Here is a 25,420-nt window from a genome sequence, read left to right as displayed (position 1 = left end):
ATCGTCTGTTTTTAATATCTAAATTTAATGAAGGTATTTTGAGTTCAACTTATTTATTTAGCATTTATTTCACTATAAAAGGATGTAGTTTTAAGTTTCATGCATGCATGTGTTTAGTAACGGTCTAACTTGAGTCTTAGGGGGTCGAGTCGTTACAGTTTGAGAGTTCAATTTTTATTTGACACTTATATAAGTTTGAGGGATCAATTTATAATTTTAAAAGTTTACGAGTATAATTGTAACTATCACTATACTTTAGGGCAATAAGTTCTAATATTTATATATCGTAACAATGTATTTGTGAAAATTGAATAACTCAGGGCCTATTTGGTATAGAATCCATTAAGTTCATGTGTTTGTCAAATAATCTAAATTTTGTTTCCTGAAAACTGTTTTCGAATTGTGTGATCCAAACTGTGCAAATTTTAAAAAACAACATTTTTTTATGTTATCATTGTATTTAGATTTTGAATAATTTTAAAATATAGAATTATATTAAATATAAATAAAAACATTAAAAAATACAACATATTATGTTATAGACGCAATTCATTTACTAAATAATAGTTATATAAATTTTTTTAACATAAATTATTTTCATAAATAAATTAATATTAGTTTATTGTCAATTAAATATCATAGGATAATTATAATTAATTTTATATATAGTATTGAATGTATTTTAAAAAATATTTAAATTAGAATCAAATTTCTAGATATGTTATCAAATATACTTATAAAAACATTTAATTGATGGAATTATTTTCAAAATTTTGTTTTTAAATCCTCAATTATTTCTGACAAGTACACCCACATCCATTCCAAATCCTCTCAAAAGTTGATTTTCGAAAGTTTTTGCCTTCATCGAATAGGTTGGCTCGAATCCACGCTATCATGACAAAGGAACTTTGGGAATGTCGAAGGAAAAAGCCATTCTCACTCTCTTGCAAGGCTGCAACAGCCTCAACAGGCTTCGAAAAATCCACGCACATGTAATTGTAAGCGGCCTCCGCCATCATGTTGCCATTGGCAACAAGCTTTTGAACTTCTGTGCCATCTCTGTTTCAGGTTCCCTTGCTTATGCCCAGCTTCTCTTTCATCAAATGGAGTGCCCACAAACCGAAGCCTGGAACTCCATCATTAGAGGCTTTGCCCAGAGCTCATCTCCCATTGACGCCATTATTTTCTACAATCAAATGGTTTGGGCCTCTTTCTCTTCTCCTGACACATTCACTTTCTCATTTGTGCTCAAAGCCTGTGAAAGAATCAAGGCTGAGCGTAAGTGTAATGAAGTTCATGGCTCTGTAATCCGTTGCGGTTATGATGGGGATGTGATTGTCTGCACTAATCTAGTGAAATGCTATTCGGCGATGGGGTCCATTTGTATTGCCCAGCAGGTGTTCGACAAAATGCCTGCAAGAGACTTGGTGGCTTGGAATGCTATGATTTCCTGCTTTTCGCAGCAGGGTTTGCACCAGGAGGCACTGCAGACATACAATCAGATGAGAAGTGAAAATGTTGATGTAGATGGGTTTACACTTGTTGGGTTGATTTCGTCTTGTGCCCATCTTGGAGCGTTGAATATTGGGGTTCAGATGCATAGATTCGCTCGTGAAAAGGGTCTTGTGCAGAGTCTTTATGTTGGAAATGCGTTGATAGATATGTATGCTAAATGTGGTAGTTTAGATGAGGCCATTTTTATCTTTGATAGAATGCAGAGGAAGGACATTTTCACTTGGAACTCGATGATTGTAGGGTATGGAGTGCATGGTCGAGGTAGTGAAGCTATATATTGCTTTCAAAAGATGTTAGAAGCAAGAATGCAACCGAACTCTGTCACATTTTTGGGTTTACTTTGTGGATGTAGTCATCAAGGCTTGGTTCAGGAAGGTGTCAAATACTTCAATTTGATGAGCTCCAAGTTTAGGCTAAGACCTGAGGTTAAACACTATGGATGCCTTGTGGATTTATATGGTCGAGCTGGGAAGCTTGAGAAGGCACTTGAAATTGTATTGAATTCATCACAGAATGATCCAGTTTTGTGGCGAATCTTACTCGGCTCTTGCAAGATTCACAAAAATATGAAAATTGGAGAAATTGCCATGAAAAGTTTGTCTGAGCTTGGAGCTACAAATGCAGGGGATTGTATATTGCTGGCTACAATCTATGCTGGAGAAAAGGATACAGTTGGTGTTGCAAGAATGAGGAAAATGATCAAGAGCCAAGGGATAAAGACTACGCCAGGTTGGAGTTGGATTGAAATTGGGGAACAAGTTCATAAATTTGTGGTTGATGATAAGTCCCATCGTTATTCCATTGAAGTTTATGAGAAGTTGAGGGAAGTTATTCATCAAGCTTCATTGTTTGGATATGTAGGAGATGCGTCTGTTTCGTCACTGGATGTACTTTCCACCACGGAGACTTTAAAGACTTCCTGTACATATCATAGTGAGAAACTTGCAATTGCATTTGGTTTGGCAAGAACTACAGATGGGACACAGATACGTATTGTTAAAAACCTTCGAGTTTGCAGAGATTGTCATTCATTCATAAAAGCTGTCTCGGAGGCGTTCAACCGGGAAATAATTGTTAGAGATCGGGTTCGGTTCCACCACTTCAAGGGTGGTCAATGTTCCTGCAATGACTACTGGTGAAAAGTGGAAAACGTACTTTCATTTCTGCTCGTTTCAAGTCTACAGAGCCTCCTCTAGTTGTAACGGAGTTTTGGCTCTTTCAGTACCCCTTAAGCACAAGAAGGATAGTTTACAAGTTGAAGTAAAATTTCTGAGCTTCCACGGTATGGTAGGAAAATGGGTTCGCTATATTTTCAATAGTATAATATTGTTCCCTTTTGGTATTGTTTGCTCACCACGAATCACATTGTTTAGACTTCGGAGTGCTTGGGACGAATCCTTTTCATTTTTACTCTACATGACTACATCCACAAGGCATGGTTAAGTTCGAGTGTGGTTCTGATACCACCCAGTAGAATAATATGTCTATCCATATTTTTATAGTGATCTCGTTTGCTTAAAATTCACATAGTCGAAAGTTTTGATTTTGGATTCCACTATAAGATTAGATCTCTTCTCCACGTTTCATGTTAACTATAATCTTCTCTAATGTTTACATTTTCTCATTTATCAGAACTCTTTTTGTGGTAGTTCGTTCATAATCTTATTTTCCATCTTAGGGTGATGGTCAGACAAATAATTATACTTCGGCAACTTATCCCGATGAAGACAAAAGATGCATATCGAGTGAAAAAATTGGTACGTTCTTTAAAGCTCTCAATTTTTGAAACGAGGTCTTAACTTCTTAGTACGAATGCCTATACTATAGTAGAAAATTGAGAACCTGAATGTCATGCTACATTACATTTCCTCATTTGTAATAAAATAAGCAAATCTATTATGTGGATTGAGTGCTCTGTTAGAGGCGTTTTAAAAAGAAAACTGTGGAAAACGGGTGGTTTTAAATTTTTTTTAGAGAAATAAGGTACATTTTTTTTTTCGTTTACTGCAAGAGACGCATTCATATAGGGGATAGTTGGGTTATAAGAAATCTAGTGAGGGATGCTAATATTGCTCTCTTGGAGGCTTAGAGGGAGGAGGAGTAATATTCTTCTTGGGCTTCTGGTTGAGTGTGAAGGATAGTGAGATTGAAGAGGAGGTGATCCATTATATTTTCACGAAACTTTATGCCTTGCCTCGTGTTTTGAGGCCATATATAGGAGGGTTAGACTGGAGTCCCATTCTAGCTAGTGAAAGGGAGGAGCTGGAAGCCCATTTTTCCTTGGAAGAAATCTGTAAGGTTGTTTTGGGCTTCAACAGAAATAAATCCCTTCGGCTTGATGGTTTCACTGTGGCCTTCTATCAGGATAATTGGGAGAGAGTGAAGGACTTACGGAGTGCTTTATGTGAATTCAAGGAGAGAGAGATTATAAGAATTATAGACGATGCCAAGAGTGAGAATTATGTTTGTTTGATCCAAAAAAAAAGAGAGAGAGCTTTCAAAATTAAAGACTTTAGACATGTGAGAGCACTCGATCATCATGGAGCATAGATTAATTGCATTTTAGGGGAGCGAACTCCCAATACATTCAATACAATCTCACTCTTTCTTGTCCTATAACTGGGATTTTCAGACTGTAGAACATGCACCTTAATATGAATCCCATCTAAAACATCCTGTCAACCTTAAGCAACAATTTTTATACATTATTATACGACATAAATATTATAATAGAAAACCTAATTGGTAACTTGCGTAACTTACACCACTTTCATGTGTATAGTCCACCGAATTTTCCATAATTGGGGAAGTCGTCATTCAAAAACATTAGTTACATCGAAACATAGTCTGTAGACACGCATGGGAGCATTTACTAATAATTCTACAAAATCTTTTAAAATTGAAACTCATAAGCCTATCATTTACATGGCATATATGTAAAAATATCCTGACATACAGTGACGTTCTTTGCCCCCCTTAAGTGTCCTTTGATAGCTTGTTCTAGAGGTGGGCTTGGGAGGGGATGTGACAGCAAATCACTTGGGAAAGTCTTTCATGAAAACCCTATCTGGAACAACTAAAAGAATCTGTAGCCAGTGCTAATCACATACCATGGTGCTCAAGTTGTAATAAATACCATTGGGGAAAATGTCCAGAGAAAGCACACACTTGTTATAAGTGGGATAGGTAGGACATTTTAAACGAGAATGTCCCCAACTAGTAGGCCATGAAGAAGGAAGTATTTCGCAAACTATCAACTAAGGAATGAACGCCCAGGAGAAGGATGTGTTGGTATGAAAAAGCAGAAGGAGATAGGAGAACAAAACTGATCCCAAAGAAGATTGTATGCTTTTATCCAACCACAAGATGAAGAAATGTCAGATACCACAAAAATTAAGGGCAAGACTTAGGAAGTTTAAATTTGAACCAATCTTGTAACAAACTTTGTCTATAAATAAAACTTTCTGGTTACTCGCAGTTTATAATGTTAAACATATTCTATTATCAATAAAGATGTTATTGACGTTTATTCAATAAAACTATTATTGAATATGTGAATTGCATTTATAAAGACTAAATCCAATAAACCAAAGATCCATGGCTATTATTTGAACACATGAACTTTATGTGGAGACATAAAAATGGATCAAGTTCAGTAAATAGCCAAAATGGTCTATAGTATACGAATAAGGCTAGGTAACACTATTGGATGCGACCCACTTTGTAGTTGTTATAATTTATTGTAAAGTGTTACAAACGAAGTGATCCTGATTCGTTCATATATTGACATGAGGAATGGGAGTGTCCAATGCAATGAGTATGCATAAGATCGGACCAAGAATTAAGTCACTCTTACCTTATAACGTTGTTTACTGTTTAAGATTGACTATTTCAAAGCGATGACCTAGGTAACTTGACTTTAATACTGAGCTAACTATAAACTCCTGTTTATTTGAGATTATTCTTAAATTTGCATGGGTGAGAGTTGGCTTAACAGGCTGACTCAATAAGCCTCCCATTTCAGAGGTAAGACCTGGTAGATAGCTGGGGACATAGGGTGCAAGACGAAATCCACTTTTACCTGCTTTTAGGGATAATAGAGAGGTTGTTTTGTTAAGTGTTGACTCCAGGTCTTGAACAAGGGGCCTTACCCTCTCATTAGCCCGAGAGGGGCTCGGTTTAGTGATTGAATCACAAATCAATTGCTCATTAGAGGATCAGTGGGACTTAAGAAGCCAGATGTTATCTCGGGTTGACCTAACCGTTATTACAAACAACATGTGAAGGGTTAACTTACTAATCATGGTTATATCGAGTGGACATAATATATCTACAGTGAGGGGAGTGTAACTACTGGGCTTTAGTGGAGTGACCTAAATGAATAGTGGTTAATTAGGTTAAAGAGTTTAGCTAGTTAATCGCAGATCGTTGGAGTCCATGATCTATAGGTCCATGAGGTCTCCCTACTAGCTCATATCGGACTAAACCTTAGAACAGTGTAATGAATGATTTGAAGTGTTCAAATTCGATTTTTGGAGCAAAGCGGTAAATATATACGATATATTTAACCTAATGTTCAATTGTGAATTAAACATAAAGAGAGAGAAAATAGGAGATATTTAAATAAGATTTAAATATCAAGATTATGAATAGAGATACCTAATCATTGGGTTTTTGTTCGATTTAATATTAAATTAAATTAATTAAATTATTTAATATTAATTTAATTTAAAAATTGATTATTAGAATTAATTTTTGAAATTAAATAGAATTGGTCAAAATTGCATTAAGTCAAATTGTTGACTAGGTAAAAAATGCAATAGAAGTCAAATTGTTGACTTTTGATTTTTGTAAGTCAAAAAGTCAGATTTGTTGATTTTGGACTTTGAGAGTCAAACTTTGACCAAGTTAGTGGAAAGATCCAACATTTGTGAGTGGGAAATGCCAATTTTTTCATGGCTAAGTGTTGTCTTCATTAGAAGATACTTGTCCCACTAAATCTCACTTTGAGTTAGTGGATTTTTTAGTGTCAAATTCTCATCAAACTCAAAGTTGCATATTTTGCATGTAATGGTCTTTAAAAGGAAGAGTTTCTTGAATCGTAAAACTTCTTGGCCAAGTGGAAATTGATGAGATTATGTGATAATCTCATGAGTTGTTTTCTCTCGAATACTTAGTTTTTTTCTATTCAAATTAGTCACTCACCGGATTCCACCATCCCGTTCTAAGGTTGGAGAATAGTTGGGAAGACTCTCGTGGTGGTCTACGAACTGTTCGTGAGGAGATTGGAGCTCATTTGGAGAAGACTAGGGGATGTTGGTTCTCACAATTCACTCGTTCAAATCATGTAAAATTTGTGTGATAGTGTTGAGAGGGGCTGCCATTTGATTTGGAGAAGTGAGGATGGAGGAATTCACGTTGGAGGGCTGAAGGGTCAGTTGGTTGCATAGGGCAGGTGCTCATCGCACATGCCATCGCCTGGCACACAGGCACATAGCACATGCGTGCGCGCACACCCCATCGTAAGGGCACACCTCCTGGACGACACGGATGCCTGATAGCGTGCACATTGCACGGTTGAGTGCATACACACACATGCCACGCTACCCAGCCCCTCGCACGCACTCGCCCACATCTTAGTTGCCATGCCCGTGTCACGCTGCATCTTTGTGAGAAGTGTCGCCCATCTGCGTGCAGCCTTGCGGCCATCCTGCACGTTGACTGCTCACACCGCCCATCAGCCTACCCAAATTACCTCAAAAGTTGTATTTTTGGAAGTTGAACCTATTTTTGTGTAAGTTGAGGTGGGTAAGTCACAATATTAAATTTGAAGATATATTTAAGACCAAAATTGATTTATTTAAGAAATTGGACTAATTTAGGATTTCTTTGAAATAAGTAGAATTCGGGAAAACATGACAAAAAGCGACCCTGATCTTGATCATCCAATTCCTAACTCTACTCTTCCAGGCCTGATATTGGTTTCCATTGATTTATCTCTTGATCCTCCAATATCTTTGAGCTTGATCAATCTACACGTGTTTCTGCCTATCGAGACTTGATGTCTTTCTCTAGTGCTAAAACGGAACCTGCACCTATCACCTTAGTTCGTCACTTCACTCGGGTAAGAGAAACTCGCCATTATCTCCAAGACTATCATGCACTATTATGTCTCTAGTTTAACACTCATCTTATCATGAAGCAAGTACTAACCCTTTTTGGTAGCAAGCAATGAATGAGCAACTACAAGCTTTTAGATAAGACCATACTTGGGACTACGTTAACCTACCTCCTAGCAAACGGCTTGTTACCTGTAATTGGATTTATGAGATCAAGACCCATTTTGATGGATCTATTGAATGATAAAAGGCTTTTTTTTAAGGATATTATCAAGCATATGACATTTGTTATAAGGAGACATTTGCTCCAGTCACTCGAATGACATATGTTTGTAGTCGCCAAACAGTAGCCCATTCTTCAAATAGACGTTAAAAATGCATTTCTTAATGACACTCAATCTGAAGAGGTGTATATGAAACCACCCCTGGTACCTTTGATAACGAGCAGAAATGCACATTATCATAGTGCTAAGTTCTTAAACAATGTTGGATTGCGTTGATGAAATGTGTTAATTTGCGTCCATTAAGCATCAATTTCATAATATTGCGGTCGCATGCGTTTAGCGCATTAGAACAATTGATTTTTGTATTTTTGTACAGAATATGCGTTGATGCAATGCAAGAATTGCGATCATAGGAAATCATTGGTCGAGCGCAACTTCACCGCAAGGCTTTGCGATGATTGTGTTCGCAAACATTCTCCTGAGAAGGATCTCCGCAACTTGGTCAGCGCAACATGGTGGGCGCATCCGGGTGAAAGGCTAATTAAGCGCGATGGGACATAAAGCTGATGACAATCGAATCCGAATTAAGTTGTTAGCCAATAACGGTCACAAAATACATTCAGCTTTTCGGTGACAATTATTCGACGCATCAGTCAGGAATTAAAGCCGTCCCATCTGTACAACCATGAGAGAGAAGCCGCCTTTCACCATGGATGCTCTATAAGTACCAGAAGCATTCTTCAAAAAAGGGGTTCAGCAGTTAAAGATTTCATATTTCAATTCGCACGCTTTTGTTCATAGTTTTCTTTCATTTTAAGGCGGACGCGAGGGAGGAAGTTGTGCCGACAGATTGTTCCGGTAAGCTTGGGAGAGCGTCGGAAGCTTCAAAGATAGAGAGAGGGCCGACGCCTGCGGAAGCGGGAACATCTTTAGAACAGAATAGAGATTTCAGTGTAAAAGCCTTGGTCAGCAAGGAATTGCTACCAGGCTCGCTACCCTTAACTTCCATTGTCACTTTGTACTCAACTCATTTATAAAAATGGAATTTCCTTCTCTATATCTGTTCACTATTTGTTACTCACGCATGAGTAGCTAAATTAGTTGAATGGGTTGAGAAGTATTTAGTTAGCACAACTAGAGAATCTTCATTATTTGCGATTATCTTGTATTATGTATACTTCATTCGTCCATTAGAGATACTCGGGAGGGTAATCTAAGGATAGGATCTAGGCTTGGGAAGGTCAGGTTAGAATCTAGGCTCGGAAGAGCCAGAATAGAATGCATAATCAAGAAATAAGAGCTTAGGAATGAGCACTATTTGTTATCAAGCATCACATGCATCCTAGAGATAGGATATGATTGTATGCGGTCACCTTGCTTTTATGCATTTTGCATCATCGCATAGGACAAGAGTAGAGACTTAGGGATATTCTTTATGGACACTTTTGCATTCACACATGCGCCCTAGACTTGGGAGCATCACATTTGCATTGGAAAATGATTTGTTATATATGGTTGTAACATGATCGCATAGTTTGACGCATTCCCAAATAACGCTAGCTAAAGATCTTCTCAACTCGTTCATCGCATACTCATTGCATCATCACACAACTGCCTTTTCTCAAATCCGCCGCATTTATTTATTTTTCATCAACACAAACAACAAACCCAATAATTTATTTATTTATCCGGTTACCGCAAAGTTCTTCATAAAAATTACCAACACAATCTGTTTTCACAAGTCCATGTGTTCGACCCTGGACTTACCAGGAAACTCAGAGGAATTTACACTTGGATTCCACTGGAGAAACTTGAGTGCACAACGCAATGTCATCAACGCAGAACATCCACATTTCCACTTCATAAAATCAAGCATCAAGTTTTTGGCACCGTTGCCGGGGGCTTCGGCAAAATAGTTTGCTAACGGTAATTTTTTTTTTATTTCTTTTCAGACTCTCAATCTATGGCGAATTACGACCTGGAGATTGAGAGAACGTTTAGAAGGAGATTGAGAGACCGCCAACAGCAACCACAGTTAGATAAAGAAGAGATGGCGGAGCAGCCTGGAAATGGAGCACCAAATGATAACAATGTCATGGAAAATCCAATTCTGTTGGCAAACGATCGCAATAGGCCCATTAGGGACTATGCATCGCCAAACCTCTATGATTTCTCTCCGGGAATCATGAGGCCTGCCCTCGACGGAAGTAGATTCGAAATGAAATCAGTGATGCTGTAGATGATCCAAACTGCAAGTCAATTCAGAGGAAGGCGTGGCGAGGACCCGCAACGCCCACCTCCAAAGTTTTATTGAAATCTGTAGTACTTTTGTGTTCCCGAACATCTCTGTTGAAGAAGTTCGACTAACATTGTTCCCATTCTCTCTCTGTGATCAGGCTAGGAAATGAGCATATTCTCTTGAGCCAGGAGAGATCACTTCTTGGGAACAGGTAGTAGAGAAATTTATGAAGAAGTATTTTCCACCTACTGAGAACGCCAGACGAAGGAAACTTATCACAAATTTTGAACAAGACATGGACGAATCGCTCAGCGATGCTTGAGTGAGGTTTAAGAGGTTGGTCCGGGATTGTCCACATAATGGGTTACCAGACTGCCTTCAAATGGAGATTTTCTATCATGGTTTGAATTCCGCTTCGCAGTTCGCTGCCAATGTGGCAGCCGCTGGTGGTCTGCTTAATAAAATGTATGACGAGGTGAAGAATATCCTAGATCGCATCTCTAAGAACCATGAAGATTGGAGAGAAAGTGACCAGAGATTGAGACTCAAAGATACTGACGCAAACAACGGTGCTATTGCTCCATTACAAAACCAGATGACCTCAATGATGAATTTAATCCAAGGAATTGCGATCAGCAGCCCAACACCGCAAACTAGGCAAATCAACGCAATCAGTCAAAACACCGCAAGGTGTGCGACTTGCGGTGATGGGCATGCGATGGAAGATTGTCCGCAGAATCCACAATCTGTCTACTTTGTAAAGAATAACCCTTTTTCGAATACCGACAACCATGGGTGGAGGAACCACCTTAATTTTGCTTGGAAGAATCAACAACAAAATTTCCAACCTGTGGCGCAGAAAGAGGGGCCACCAGGAGTCTTCCCTCGCAACAACGATCAACCGAGCAATCAAGCAAGTAGCTCACAACCACCACAATCCTCTTCTTTGGAGAGCCTATTGAAGCAATACATAGAGAAAAACGAAATCGTGCTTCAAAGTCAGGCTACGTCCATTCGTAATCTTGAATTACAGATGGGCCAGATTGCGAGTGAGCTAAAGAGTAGACCGCAAGGGGCTTTGCCAAGTTCAACTGAACTTCCACGCAACTCGGGGGATCAGGTAAAGAGCAATATCAGGTTGTGACATTGCGCAGTGGTAAGATTGTGGAGGGAGAAAAGAAGGAGCTTAGTAGAATAACTTCCATTGCGGCTGAACTTGAGATTGCGGTGACACAAGAAGAGGAAAGAGAAAAAGAAGCAGTAGAATCGGAGGTTGCGTCGATCTTGAAGCCAACTGAAACGGGAACCATGAAAGTTCAGTTACCCCCTTTCCCATAGAGACTAAGGAAGAAAAAGAACGAAGAGGTATAGTACCAATGCTTCTTATTTATGTTAAAGCAATTACACGTTAATATTCCTTTCAGTGAAGCGATTGAGGAAATGCTTGCCTACGCCAAGTTTCTGAAGGATATGGTAACTAAGAAGAGAGGAGCTGGAAAATTTGCCACAGTGGCGTTAACGCAAAGTTCAAAATCCATAATTCCACCGAAGATGAGTGATCCTGGGAGCTTTACTATTCCTTGCTCCATAGGAGGACTGTACATCGGGCAAACCCTGTGTGACTTGGGAGCTAACATAAATTTGATGCCTTTGTCAATCTTTAGACAGCTAAATGTGGGGCAACTTGTGCCCACAACAGTGACTCTCCAATTGGCCGACAGATCTCTGGTTCATCCAGAAGGAAAGGTGAAGGATATGCTGATAACAATTGACAAATTTATCCTGCCAGTTGACTTCATCATTTTAGACTATGAGGCCGACAAAGATGTGCCCATCATTCTGGGGCGACCTTTTCTATTAATGAGTCATGCTCAAATTGATGTGCATAAAGGAGAAATCACTTTGAGCATCAACGGACAGAAGCTCAAGTTTAATATAATTCGTGCCATGAAGTTTCCGGATAAAGAAGATCTACATGACTCTGATGATGACCAGAATTCAATTGAAGAAGAAAAGTTTGATGAAGAGAATAAAGAAGAGGATACCAGCGCATCTGTTGCTGCCTGTAATGCAATCACAACAAAAACAAGCAAGGAAGAAGAAATGATCGCAAAGCAAGAAGTAGAGCCAACAGAAGAAGAAGAACGAAAAACAACGCAACCTTCCCTGGTGGAGCCACCAACACTTGAATTAAAGACGCTACCAATCCATTTAAAGTATGCATTTTTTGGGCAGAATGAGAAGTTGCCAGTTATCATTTCCTCTACGCTCAACAAGATCAAGAGAATGCGTTGATGAGCATTCTCAGGAAACATGTGCGAGCAATTGGCTGGACGCTCGTTGACATTAGAGGAATTAGCCCTGCGTACTGCATGCACTGCATTCGTCTTAAAGATGACCACAAAGCAACAATTGAACATCAACGCAGACTCAATCCTGCGATGAAGGAGGTCGTCAAGAAGGAGATTATCAAATGGCTAGATGCAGGCATTATCTATCCTATAGCAGATAGCACGTGGGTCAGCCCCGTGCAATGTGTGCCGAAGAAGGACGGAATGACGGTAGTCTCGAATGAGAACAACGAATTAATACCGCAAAGGACCATCACTAGATGGCACATATGCATGGACTACCGCAAGCTGAATGCGGCCACAAAGAAAGATCATTTCCCTCTGCCATTCATCGATCAAATGCTAGACCGACTAGCAGGGAATGACTTCTACTAATTTCTGGATGGTTATGCTGGATACAATCAAATCATGATAGCTCCAGAAGATCAAGACAAGACCACATTCACCTGCCTAAACGGGACATTTGCTTTTCGTCGCATGCCGTTTGACCTATGCAATGCGCTAAGCACGTTCCAAAGGTGTATGATGGCCATCTTTTCAGATTATCTCGAGGACTTTGTGGAAATATTTATGGATGACTTCTTTGTTTATAGGAACACTTATGAAGTTTGCCTAGCCAACTTAGAGAAGATTATGAAGAGATGTGAAGAGACGAATCTGGTGCTCAACTGGAAAAAATGTCATTTCATGGTTAAGGAGGGCATAGTGTTAGGACATAAGGTCTCCCGGAATGGGTTGGAGGTGGACAAAGCAAAAATTGAAGCAATTGAAAAACTCCCACCTGCAACTAGCGTGAAGGCGGTGCGAAGCTTCTTGGGGTACGCTGGATTCTACAGACGATTTGTCAAAGACTTTTCTAAGATAGCACGACCACTGAGTGCGTTGTTAGAGGCTGATAGAAAATTTGAGTTTGATAACAATTGCCTCAACGCATTCGGAGTTTTAAAAAATGCGCTGATTACTGCACCTATATTGATTACGCCGGACTGGACACTGCCATTTGAAATAATGTGCGATGCAAGCGGGTATGCGATGGGAGCAGCTTTAGCGCAAAAGAGAAAAACAATTTTTCATCCCATCGCATATGCAAGTAAAACATTAAACCTTGCTCAAACAAATTATACCACCACAGAGAAAAAACTCCTGGCAGTGATTTTTGCGTTGGAAAAATTTCGAGCATATCTGTTAGGAACAAAGGTACTCATCCACACTGATCACTTGGCGATCAAATACTTAATGACAAAGAAGGACACAAACCCGAGGTTGATCAGATGAGTTCTTCTCCTTCAAGAGTTTGATATAGAAATAATTGACCGGAAAGGGACAGAGAATCAAGTTGCGGATCACTTGTCTAGACTGGAAAAACCTGAGGTTGACCGCAATGAATCTGATGTGAGTGCCGTATTCCTGGATGAGCAGCTGTTCCACATAGAAGAATTGCCCTGGTATGCAGACATAGTCAATTATTTGGTTTGCGAGCAATTTTCTGAAACTTACACCTACCACCAGCAGAAGAAGCTAAAAAACGAATGCAGACATTATTATTGGGATGAGCCGAATCTGTATAAAAGAGGTGCAGACCAGATTTTTCGATTATGTGTACCAAATGCTGCTTAACAACGTATAGTGTCACAATGCCACGACTCACCATATGGTGGGCACTTTGGAGGGCAGCGCACCACAACCAAAGTTCTGCGGAGTGGATTCTTTTGGCCTACATTATTCAAGGATGCGGCTGACTACGCAATGGAATGTGATCGGTGCCAACGCACAGGTCACATTTCATGGAAAAACGCAATGCCAATGAACACTATCTTGGAGCTTGAATTATTCGACGTATGGGAGATTGATTTCATGGGGCCATTCCCTCCTTCGAACGGTAAGCATTACATTTTATTAGCCGTCGATTATGTCTCCAAGTGGGTAGAGGCAATAGCATGCACCGCAAGTGATGCGGCGATAGTCTCTCAATTTCTGAAGAAAAATCTTTTCACTCGTTTTGGCACTCCTCGTTCCATCATAAGTGATAAAGGCTCCCACTTTGTCAATCGCAACATCAAGGAGCTGCTGCACAAATACAACATCCTCCACAAAGTAGCTACCGCATACCATTCGCAGACGAATAGTTAGGCTGAAGTGTCCAATAGAGAAATTAAGCTGATATTTGAGAAGGTAGTAAGGCCTTCACGAACAGATTGGGTAACAAAGCTTGATGATGTGTTATGGGCATACCGGACCACATTTAAAACACCAATAGGTATGTCTCCATATGCGTTGGTATTTGGCAAGACGTGTCGTTTGCCCTTGGAGCTGGAATATAAGGCACTGTGGGCAGTAAAGAAGCTGAATTTTGATTTGAAGAAAGCAGGAGAAGCGCGAAAAATGCAACTGATTGATCTAGGAGAATGGAGGAACAACGCATATGAAAATGCAAAGATTTATAAAGAGCGCACCAAGCGCTGACATGACAAACACATATGTGGTAAAAACCTCCAAATCGGGCAAAAGGTCTTACTCTTCAACTTAAGCGTACTGCTCTTCCCGGAAAAATTAAAATCACGCTGGTCTGATCCCTTCATCATTAAAGAAATATTTCCACACGGTGCAGTGGAGCTGATCACTGAGGATGGCAGCCGGACATTTAATGTTAATGGACAGCGAGTTAAAGCATATTGCAGAGGTGATTTTCAGCCAGAAAAAGCCTCCGTGAAGCTGAAAAACCCAGATTACCCCTTATTCGACTCTTGAACTCTTATCCCTTCGTCACTTTTACTATTTTTAGCAATCTGAATCTTACTCCTATTTCCTTCTCTAAAAAAAAAAAAAAAAAAAAAAGAAAACTTGTTGTTTTGTTTTAAATCATTTGACCCTCTCTTTGTTTGTTTACAACGATTAAGGCACAGGATTGCGGAGATGTTACACAAAGCAGCTAGTTGTCTTACTCCATCACCGCAATCCAAAGAAAGAGGAGAGATCGCCGCAAAGATGGATGCGTCAATACACAATGCAGGCAACAACGCAAATTTGGGGGTGTATTCTTCCTTATCTTTATTTCAAATTTTGTGCTATCACATTATATTTTAGTTTTCAAAGTTTTATCATTGTATCCTCTTTGATCACCACAATCATTTGACATAGATAAATTTAGTGAGTTACCGCATGTTGTTTCTTTGCCAAGTATGATTTCAATGATGAAAAATATATTTATATGTCTTTCATATATACTAGCGTCACCTTAATCTTAAGATAGTCACCTTATAAAATATTTCTCGAAATTAGAGGTTTGCTAGCTTTCTTTCAAACTCTCTTTACAACGCATTCTAAGAACATCGCATGACTTATTTTAATCTTTTGGCAATGAGAACATTGCCACATTTCAAATTTGGGGGTGAGGTATTTCTTTTCGACCTTGCTATTTTGAAATATATATATATATAAATTTTTGAGAATAAACAACTCCACTGTCAACGCAATGGAAAACCCATGTTGATAAGAGTTAAGTTATGAAAGATACTTATCTGTAGTTGGATGTCCGCAACACACACGTGGGGGTAAGCTAAAATGAAAGTAAGTCACCAGGATCAACGCATAAATCAATGACCTCAATGACCGCAACTCCACTGTCAAATAGGTATGAGTTTAGTCTGAGAAAGAGTGCATTGCTCGTAGTTGGATGTCCGCATGACACCCGTGGAGGCAAGCCAAAACGAAGGCAAGACACTTAGATCAGCGCAAGGTCAGGAAAAAAAAATATCAATGAAGAAAATTTTTGTGCAAGGATAAAATCATTTGACACCCTGATGGAAAATTTTCTTTTTGAAATAAATCATGCGATATTCCGGAATTCAGTAAAGTCCTTTGAAAGGTAAGCTTGCAGTCCCTAGGTTTTAGAAATATTTTAAGAAGAGACTTGAATAAGACTTAAGGAAACTCTGACATATAGGATTTGAACGAAGTATCCTTGAGAAATTTAGGAAAAGAACATTTCGGTTGACTTGCTAAAAAGGAATCTTTAGCTGATGCTTGAGGACAAGCATTGTTTAAATTTGAGGGTGTGATAACGGACAGAAATGCACGTTATCATAGTGCTAAATTCTTAAACAATGTTGGATTATGTTGATGAAATGTGTTAATTTGCGTTCATTAAGCATCAATTTCATAATATTATAGTCGTATGCGTTCAACGCATTAGAATAGTTGATTTTTGTATTTTTGTGCAGAATATGCGTTGATGCAATGCAAGAATTGCGATCATAGGAAATCATTGGTCGAGCACAACTTCACCGCAAGGCTTTGCGATGCTTGTGTTCGCAAACATTCGCCCGAGAAGGATCCCCGCAACTTGGTCAGCGCATCCGAGTGAAAGGCTAATTAAGCGCGATGAGACATAAAGTTGATGACAGTCGAATTCGAATTAAATTGACAGCCGATAACGGTCACAAAGTATATTCAGCTTTTCGGTGACAATTATTTGGCGCATCAGTCAGGAATTAAAACTGTCCCATCTGTACAACCATGAGAGAGAAGTCGCCTTTCACCATGGATCTTTATAAATACCAGAAGCATTCTTCAAAAAAGGGGTTCAATAGTTAGAGATTTCATACTTCAGTTCGCACGCTTTTGTTCATAGTTTTCTTTCATTTTAAGGCGGACGCGAGGGAGAAAGTTGTGCTGGCAGATCGTTCCGGTAAGCTTGGAGAGTGCCGGAAGCTTCAAAGATAGAGAGAGGGCTGACGCCTGCGGAAGCGGGAACATCTTTAGAACAGAATAGAGATTTCAGTGTAAAAGCCTCAGTCAGCAAGGAATTGTTACTAGGCTCTCTACCCTTAACTTCCATTGTCACTTTGTACTCAACTCATTTATAATGGAATTTTCTTCTCTATATCTGTTCACTCTCTGTTATTCACGCATGAGTAGTTAAATTAGTTGAATGAGTTGAGAAGCATTTAATTAGCACAACTAAAGAATCTTCATTCTTTGCGATTATCTTGTATTATGTATGCTTCATTCGTTCATTAGAGATACTCATGAGGGTAGTCTAAGGACAGGATCTAGGCTTGGGAAGGTCAGGTTAGAATCTAGGCTCGGAAGAGCCAGATTAGAATGCATAATCAAGAAATAGGAGCTTAGGAATGAACACTATTTGTTATCAACACATCACATGCATCCTAGAGATAGGATATGATTGTATGCGGTCACCTTGCTTTTATGCATTTTAAATCATCGCATAGGACAAGAGTAGAGACTTAAGGATAAGCTCGATGGACACTTTTACATTCAACGCATGTGTCCTAGACTTTGGAGCATCGCATTTGCATTGGAAAATGATTTGTTGTGCATGGTTGTAACATGATCGCATAGTCTGACACATTCCCAAGTAACGCTAGCTAAAGATCTTCTCAACCCGTGCATCGCATACTCATTGTATCTATCACACAACTGCCTTTTCTCAAATCCACTGCATTTATTTATTTTTCATCAACGCAAACAACAAACCCAACAATTTATTTATTTATCCGGTTATCGCAAAGTTCTTCATAAAAATTACCAATGCAATCTGTTTTCATAAGTCACTGTGTTCAACCGTGGACTTATCATAAAATTCAGAGGAATTTACACTTGGATTCCGCTGGGGAAACTTGAGTGCACAACGCAATTTCATCAATGCATAGCATCCACATTTCCACTTCAGAAAATCAAGCATCACCTTTCCTCCACCTCAAAAAGTGTCTTCTTGCCAAGTGTTATATGGTCTAAAAGAAGATCCTCGAGCCTAGTTTGCCACTTTCAATTTCACCATCAACCAACTTGAGTTTACTTCCAATCCTCACGAACAACTCTTTTTACTCGCCAAACTTACCTATGGTATTGTTCTTCACCTTTTTTATGTTGATGATATGATAATTCTAGGTGATAATCCTCATGTTATATTTGTTTATCTGACTTGACTTTAAGATGGAAGATCTAAGACCATTCATTTACTTCCTTACCCTCGAGGTCTCATACCGCTCTAATGGGTATTATTTATCTCAAGTGAAATTTGCTTATGATCTTTCTGCTCGATCTGGTATTACCAACTTTTCCACATCATTGAAACTACTAGATCCAAATGTTCGGTTTGTTGGGATTGATGTCCTAATTCTCTCGGAGTCTCGTAGTTTGTAATCTGTACATATTGTTAGTGAATAAAATAAAAGTTATTTTATCTGACATTTACTCATATCCAATAAACAAAGCTCTAAGGTTATTGTATGTAAACTTAAGCATGTATATAAGATATACAAGTGGATCATGCCTTAAATGATAACCTAAATAGGTCTGTAGTATAAAGATTAAGGAGGGATTCCTAATCCTAGTGACATTACGGATACGACCCGCTTTGTAGAGGTTTGCAAGTGTTATGAACTACTACAGATGATAGATCCTGACCATTCATGTAGAGACATGCGAGCGGGGGTGCCCTATACAAAGAGTTTGTATAAGACCGTACTACGAGATGACTAGTCTCTATATATAACGCTGTTGATACTGGAGACTTACATCTCACCGAAACGACCATAGGTGACATAACCTCAATCCTAAGTGTTTTGGGAACTCCTGCCTTTGAGGGCGGTCTTTTGATTAGTATGACTGAGAATGGCTAGATTGCCAACTAAACATGCCTACCTTTTTGGGGACTTGTCTGATTTGGGACCTGGGAACTCGGTTACATAAGATGAAATTCACTCCTTCCCCGAAGCAGGTGTAAGTAGATAGATTGCTCCCTTAAAGGCTGATTTCGAGGCTTGAACATAGTGGCCACAACTTCTTACTTCTTTTTGGAAGAGAGAACTCAGTCATAGTAGGACTATGACTTATGTTCATTAGAGGGATCAGTGGTACTTAAGGAGTTAGATATAACTATAGGGGCATAACGGTTATTGACCCATCTGTACTTGCGAGCGATCTGTAAAAGGTTATCGCAGTGTTGATTGGTTGATATGGACATATAATATATCTGTAGTAAGGAGAGTTCAGTCTTTAGTGTGCCTGACAGTTAACGGATGGTGGATCCCGTGACTAAAGAGTTTAGTTAGTTATTCACGTACCGTTGGAGCTTCAAGCTACAGGTCCATAAGGTCCCTTTGGCAGCTCAATGAATTTAAGTTGAGGATCAGTTCTTGGTGTTGATTTCAAATATTCAAATTGACAAGAGGTAATTTGATTATATATGATATGATCGGTGTGGTGTATGAGATACATCAAGTGGAGGATTAATGTAAATGAGATTTACATTAAGTACCATAGAATAGAAAAAGAGTTATGGTTTATATGTTTCATGAGATGAAATATTAAAACTATAGGTTATAAATATAGTATGGTAAGTTGGTTATCATATATATTTATAATATTATTAATTATTGGATAATATCTCTTTTTCTTTAATAACCAATTGAGTGGGAGGTTATTAGTGGTTTCATGGTAACCGTGAGATAAAAGGAAAAATGTTTTCCTAAATTTAGTTGTTGATGAATTGAGAGTTTCTATTCTCGGAAATTACTCACGGTGGTTGTCAAGTGAATAGGATTCACTAAACGACAGCTGAAGAGAGACTAGACAATCGTGGAGTGACTCTACATGATAGATCACCCAGCTGGCCGATTAGCTAAACAATCGCGGAGCTTTTGCTAAACGATCACATAGCGTTTGTTAAATGATTGGGCATCATCTATATGATAGACTTGTCATCTCCCACTTGTTCAATCGCTTACACGATTGTTCCTCCGGTCTCATCCTCTAACCAAGTCCACACAGAACCCACACTTCAAGATTCTCACACCGAGAATACTAAGGTAGCCATTGTGGTGGTGTCGTACTCAACTCGACATAGTCGAGGTTTTTGGAGGCCTTTTGCTATGTTCGTGATCTTGGAATTTGTAGTGTTCGTGATCTTTGAGATCGATGAGTTTGTGGTCGCTATGATTGTGTTGTGGTGCAGTCGAAGTGTTCGAGCGTTCGTGATTGCCGTCTTGCTATGAACGGGCGTTCGTGATCAAGGGTGTTAAAGATGAGTCTTTAAAGGTATGTGTAATTTTTCCCTTGATCTTAATAAAGCATGCTGTAATTTCGTTTTGTGCATGACCGATTAGTTTTGTTTGTGTACTGTAATTGTTGTTGTTCAAATACGAGTGGAATTTGGAACGATCATTTCGCTACTCATGGAAATCCTCATGTCAGATTTCCTTCAAGGTTGACTCTTTTTTATGATGTTCCTCTCAAAATCGACAACTAGTTGACAATCTTCTTTACCTCAATGTAACTCGTCGAAACATTGCATATGCAATTCATATTGTTAATCAGTTTTTGGTTGTTCCTTAGTTTATACGTTTTACTACTATTCTCTGCTTTCTATGCTATGCCAAGGGCACTCTTGGTCATGAACTTCAATTTTCTTCTTAATCATCCTTAGTGTTTTTTGGCTATTCTGATGTTGATGTTGGGAATGATCCACAACTACATCGGCTCATGGCCCAATGCATGTTCGTACTTAAGAGAGATTTGCTTGTCCCACATAAAAAATTTAAGGGTTAGGAAGATGATATAAATATAAGGGCTTTCTAAGGGATTAGCAAAAGTGAATAAAGTGGTATTTAAGGCTCTTCCTCCTACACGTGCTCCACTGGTGCTATAGCCAGGTTAGAGTAACTGTGCCCACATGAAAAAAAATACTTTTATTTATTTTTATTTTTAACTTTAAACCATTATGGAATTAAATTTTGGATCTATAATTTTAATGTATATAATAATTTCATATATTGAAATTTAAAACGTTGTCATGTTCTTTTTTAAAAACCAGATTGAATTTTCTCTATACATAAATTTCAGATTTCTTGATTTTCTTCTCCTTTCATTTTGAGCAATCATGTTCTTTCATGGATTCCACCATCCCTCTGATGATTGCACATTCGAGGTGGGTGTTGCGTACACCTTGGGGAGCAACCGATATAAACGATTCATATCGAGGTTATGTTGAATTTGCTTTTAATGCAGTGGTTTCCACAACACAACGATTCAGATCTGGTATTGACGACATATAACACTTGATTGAGCTGGTGATCCCACTAATCGCATTCCACCGCAAAATACTATTTCTACTTAGGTGGTTCTTTCATCTCTTGGAGAAGTAAGAAACAAATTGTTGTTTCTCGTTCCAGCACAAAATCTAAAATATCGTGCATTTGTTGATGTTTCTCCGAGTTAATATGTCTTTGCTAGTTTCTTGCTGATATCGGTGCTCCTCAGTAGTATGCAATTCAACTTCATTGTGACAATCATAAGCTACTTAGATTGCTCACAACGATGTCTTCTATGAACACACTAAGCACATTAAAAATGATTGTTACTTCATTCTTCATCATCTCCTAAGCAACACCATCCTCTTACTACCCGACTTATCTTCACTAAAGCATTGTCACCCGAACGTTCACTCAATTGATCCACTGACAGCTCTCAAAAAGAGCTATTATTCCTAGTTTAATTTAGGCTCGTTAATGGATTTTATGTGTTAATTGTCTTATTTTGCAGGTACCGACAACCTAGAGGTAGAATCGAGCGTTTGGAGCTTAACGGAGTCAATTTGAAGTAATTTGGAGTTGATTTGAGCGTCTAGGCTTCAAAGTAGTAGAAATGACCAAACTGCCCTTATAGAGAGCGTCGCAACGCTAGAACATGCATAACTTCAACGCCTGCCCAACGGTGAAAGGCAGTAAGCTAAGACGCAAGGCAGTGTTGCAATGCTAAGTTTTTTTTATGCAATTCTCAACCATCCGCACATGCCTTTCTTCAGCCCATACACATGCAACATTGCAACATTGCAACACTGCAACTTTTTCTGTAAATACTCTCTTTGGTTTTTAAGTTAGGAGGACGCTAAAATTCATGGAGGCCAAAGAGAGGCATGGTTTTCTTCCTTTCCCTTTATATTTTTAGTATCCATAAGTTAGATTTATATTTAATTTTGGATTGTAATTGACGGATTGGATGATTTTCTTAATTTGTCTATGAATTAAGAGGTGACTCCGTCTAATTTCTTTGAGTAAGAGGTTCAATGTAATTTTCTTCAAATTTCTTTGATTGAATTTTATATTCTTCAATTCCATGCTTTCTTTGAATCTTGCTATAATTTAGATTTGCATTTATGTGTTGGAGTGATGAACCTATCATAATCGCATATCTTAGCTAGTTGATTTCGAGCCTGCGCGTTTCCTTTGTGTTTGGTTGTGCCTGAAATCATCCCAGTGGCAATAGATTGAATGTGAATGCTTAGATTTATAGATTGGTCTTGAATCTTGGTAATGCATGTTTAATCTAGATTTGAAGAATATGTTGGTTAATTGAATAAGGCTATCCAGTCAGTTAATCATACAATTGAATCCTCATTCTTAATGCATATGATTTTTAATTCTATATGATCGCTGAGAATCCAGTAGAATTAAGAGCATATAATTCAATTGGGGTATTGGCTTTCCGACCATAATTGATAATCAGGACGCTTGATTGATTTTGATTTAATTAGTTGTTGGCCTTTGTAGAGACTAGTTAAATCACATCAATTAGGTAGTTGTGCATGTAGAGAATCAAATGCTTGTTCAATTATCGAGGTCCATGATAAAAATTGCTTCGAATTCTTCTTCTTGCTCTAGAAATTAGATGGACTCCATTCCTAAATTACATTTATCCTTTGCATTTTAATTTCACACATGTTTTCAAATTATCCAAAAATCAAAACCCCAGTTCTTACTACTTTCATAGTCAAATTTGGCTTAAGAGAGATTTAATTCTTGGCCTCTGTGATTCAACCCCATACTTACCAGTGTTGCTACAATTTTGTAGTAATAGAGTATTTCGGTGTATTATAAAAATTCTTTTGTTTTGGGGTCCTTTCCGAGAATCAAATGACGTTGAAAAGGCTGTGAACATCTACTAACTCAAGTTGGTCTCTACTCTACCACCTTTAGTTTGAGGGAGAGTGTTACGGCATATAAATATCACTTTGTAAATTAGAAAATTATACTCCCAATTTTAGGCTAATTTAGAACCTTCCATATCTAGCAGTCTTTGTGTATATTTATCCCTTCTCTACTGTATAATACAAATGATTATTGAATAGTATACCAAAAACTTCACAAGCATCATTTTCGTCCATTGTTATAATAACATATCTCATGCATCTCGACCATATTGATATCGAAACATAAAAAAAAATTGAAAGAAAAAGAAGTGAAAATTTTAGTTAATTATTTTTTGATTTATGTATATAGAAGAAAAAAAAGGAGATAATGATGCATTTTTATTGGGGTTGATGCCTTAAATCTCGCAGGGTTCTATAGTTTGTAAATATTATATGAACAAATATTTATGTGATTAATAATATATGATATTTTATTCACTTCTTTTTATGAAATATGTGATATTTTAGTTGCGTTAACCACAAACCAATAAATTAACATTCATGGTTATCGTTGTAACTTAAACATATATGTGGAGACATACAGATGGTTCGTGTTTAAGTGATAACCTAAATGGTTTGTAGTATATGGATAAGATTGGGTACCTTATCTTGGTGACACTACGAGTATGACCCACTTTGTAGATATTACAAATATTGTAAAGTGCTACAAATGATCTGATCCTGATCATTCACGTATTAGACATGCGAGCGAGGATATTCTATACAAAGGAGTTTGTATAAGACCGGACCACGAAATGTTTATTCTCGTTATATAAACGTCGTTCATAATAGAGACTTTCATTTCACTAGGATGATCATAGGTAACATGACCTTAATCCTGAGTGAGTTGTGAACTTTTGCCTATGAGAGTGGTCCTTTGATTTGTATGGGTGAGAGTGGCCAGATCACCAACTCAACAAGCCTACCATTTTGGAGATTCATCTGATTGGGGAACTGGGAACTCAACTACACAAGATGGAATTCACTCATTCCTCGAAGCATAGGTAAGTAGATAAATTGCTCTCTTAAGGGCTGATTTCAGGTCTTGAACAATGTGGCGGCACACTCTCTCCTGGCCCGAGAGGGGTTTTAGTCATAGTAGGACTACGATTTAATATTCATTAGAGGGATCAGTGGTACTTAAGAAATTATATGTAACTATAGGGGCAAAATGGTAATTTGGCCCAACTGTGCTTACGAGCAATTTGTGAACAGTCATTGTACTGTTGATTGGTTATATCCAATGGATAGAGAAATATATCTGTAGTGCGAAGAATGCTACTGTTGGTCTTTAGTGGAGTACCTGAAAATTAACAGATGGTGGATAATGTGATAAGGAGTTTAATCGGTTATTCACGTACTATTGGAGCTTTAAGTTACAGGTCCATAAGGTCCCCTTGGTAGCTCAAAGGATTCAAGTTGAGAATCATTTTTTGGGTTAATTTGAAATGTTCAAATTAATAAGAGGGAAATTAATTATATATGATATAATTAAATTAATTCAATTATATAGGATATTGAAATAATATATTTGATATATTATAGTTTGATTGGAGGAACAAATATTTGAATATAATTCAAATATATTTTCTATGAATAAGATTCATAGTTGTTAAATCTAATATAAATATGATTTATATAAAATACCATAAAATAGAGAAAAAGAACTATGGTTTATATATTGTATATGATGCAATATTAAAACTATAGGTTATAAATATAATATGATAAGTTGGTTATCATATTTATTTATCATTATTAATTATTTGATAATTAAACCCTTTTTCTCTCTAACCACCCTTAGTAGGAAGTTAATCGATTTTTATGGCAATTTGGGATAAATGAAATATGATTTTATTGTTCCAAGTGGTAGAGACACACGATTTGAGAGATTCTACACGACAACCTTGAGAGCCTTTGTGATAGCCTCAGTTCCCTAAACGATCAAGAGTCTTTTCTATGCGGTAGAGAGTTTGCCTTCT

General features: G+C 38.0%; 1 protein-coding gene across 7 annotated transcripts; it reads left to right on the top strand.

The window, feature by feature from the left end:
- The first annotated feature begins 795 nt into the window (after positions 1 to 795).
- LOC120079934 (Pentatricopeptide repeat (PPR) superfamily protein) lies at positions 796 to 22,591 on the top strand. Of its 7 annotated transcripts, XM_090315046.1 has the most exons (5): positions 796 to 2,797; positions 3,194 to 3,272; positions 15,346 to 15,478; positions 16,669 to 20,509; positions 22,013 to 22,591. In XM_090315046.1, exon 1 carries the CDS (start codon positions 915 to 917, stop codon positions 2,652 to 2,654), a length of 1,740 nt encoding a protein of 579 aa, XP_090171172.1. In that variant the 5' UTR covers positions 796 to 914; the 3' UTR covers positions 2,655 to 2,797; positions 3,194 to 3,272; positions 15,346 to 15,478; positions 16,669 to 20,509; positions 22,013 to 22,591. The 7 variants fall into 7 exon arrangements, with proteins under 7 accessions (XP_090171172.1, XP_038890324.1, XP_090171171.1 ...); XM_039034396.2 differs by lacking the exon at positions 15,346 to 15,478 and having other exon boundaries at positions 20,427 to 20,509; XM_090315045.1 differs by having other exon boundaries at positions 15,346 to 20,509.
- The last annotated feature ends 2,829 nt before the right edge of the window (positions 22,592 to 25,420 follow it).

This window comes from Benincasa hispida, chromosome 6 (assembly GCF_027475165.1).
Source record: "Benincasa hispida cultivar pf3 chromosome 6, pf3_genome.v1.1, whole genome shotgun sequence".
Lineage (NCBI taxonomy): Eukaryota > Viridiplantae > Streptophyta > Magnoliopsida > Cucurbitales > Cucurbitaceae > Benincasa > Benincasa hispida.
The sequence above is the reverse complement of the archived record's forward strand: the minus strand, read 5'-3'. Positions and strand labels throughout refer to the sequence as shown.